This window comes from Asparagus officinalis, unplaced genomic scaffold, assembly GCF_001876935.1.
Source record: "Asparagus officinalis unplaced genomic scaffold, Aspof.V1 AsparagusV1_Un4224, whole genome shotgun sequence".
Classification (NCBI taxonomy): Eukaryota; Viridiplantae; Streptophyta; class Magnoliopsida; order Asparagales; family Asparagaceae; genus Asparagus; species Asparagus officinalis.
In genome coordinates this window covers 1-1,166 of record NW_017976483.1, presented here as the reverse complement: position 1 = coordinate 1,166, position 1,166 = coordinate 1, and the positions used below count along the sequence as shown (strand labels likewise).

Below are 1,166 nucleotides of genomic sequence, written 5' to 3'. Positions count from 1 at the left end.
CTAACATCTATTCTATGCTATGTAGGCAAGAGGGAGAGAAAGCGTTTGATCTTTTCCCCCACTCTGTACTCAACGTGATTGTTTTTGGCCATCTCATTGGCCTTAGCGCTTTAAAAGATTCCTAGCAGATAATATTTCCTAATATGAGAGAAGCAAATGATTAGCAATAACCCCATAAATAGCCAACGCTCACGTACACTTTGAAGCTAAAACACCGTCATGAATCAATGCATGTTCTGCCGGAAAAAAACTTAGGAAACAACTACTGAGATTTACAATGCATGTTCGCGATTTTCGCACGCATACTATTACGGACAACTCTTTTATCTCCAAGACATCTCGCATAATGCGATTCTGCGCGAGAAGTGAAAGGCTTTTAGCCTTCAGCCCCTCTCTCAGAAGAAAAGCGGGAAAAAAAAACCACGCCCCAACGCAGGTGAATGACAAAAGCAGCTAGCTAGCTGCAAAGCAAGCAGCGCAACGACCCCAATCTCTGCGTTCGCACACAGCAGCAGCTGTGCTGTTTCTTCTTTAATCGATTCCGTCACAGTATCAATGAGGGCCCTTGGATGCGCCCCATCATAGGGACAGCAGCATCCCAAGGCTTCACAGGGGGCTATAAAGATATCAACCGAGGCCTTTGAATTCCTTTGCTTTTCTTTCTCTGTGCTCCCCCCCTCATCTTCCTCCTTTCCAAAAGCGTGCAGAGATTTCCTTGCCTTGCTTAGGGGTTCCCTCCGAGTCAAATACGGCAGAGCTTTTTTTTTCTTCCCCTGCTGCAAGCCAAACAAAGTAAAAAAAAAAAAGCCAAAACAGTACCCATCACTTTTATCTTTCTGGTAAATTATGAGAAAGGGTAAATTCACAAAACTATCAAAAAAAAAAAATGCCTTGTAGCTCAATGAAAATACCTGAAAGTTCATGGTTGTTATCTCGGAATGAAGTAAATTTCACAGTAGATTAGTGATTTTATCTGCAGGTTCACAGTAGGTTAGTGGAACATAAAACAAAATTTATGATATTTAATTCTTTTGTAGTTTCTTGGTAGTACGTAGTATTTTTCTGTTGATTTTAATGCTAAAAGATAGTGTGGTGTTTTTGAGTGACATTTCTAATAGTTCATGGTAGTTTTGTGACATCTACCCTATAAAAACCTAATCTCAAAA

The 1,166-nt window shown here is 40.5% G+C and overlaps 1 protein-coding gene across 2 annotated transcripts; it reads right to left on the bottom strand.

The window, feature by feature from the left end:
* Positions 1–157: 157 nt before the first annotated feature.
* On the bottom strand, positions 158–1,129 carry LOC109828709. Of its 2 annotated transcripts, none has more exons than XM_020395645.1 (2): positions 912–1,129; positions 158–773 (listed from the first exon to the last, which is right to left on the bottom strand). In XM_020395645.1, exons 1-2 carry the CDS (start codon positions 921–923, stop codon positions 396–398), a joined length of 390 nt encoding a protein of 129 aa, XP_020251234.1. In that variant the 5' UTR covers positions 924–1,129; the 3' UTR covers positions 158–395. The 2 variants fall into 2 exon arrangements, with proteins under 2 accessions (XP_020251234.1, XP_020251233.1); XM_020395644.1 differs by having other exon boundaries at positions 158–776; positions 912–1,128.
* Positions 1,130–1,166: the final 37 nt, after the last annotated feature.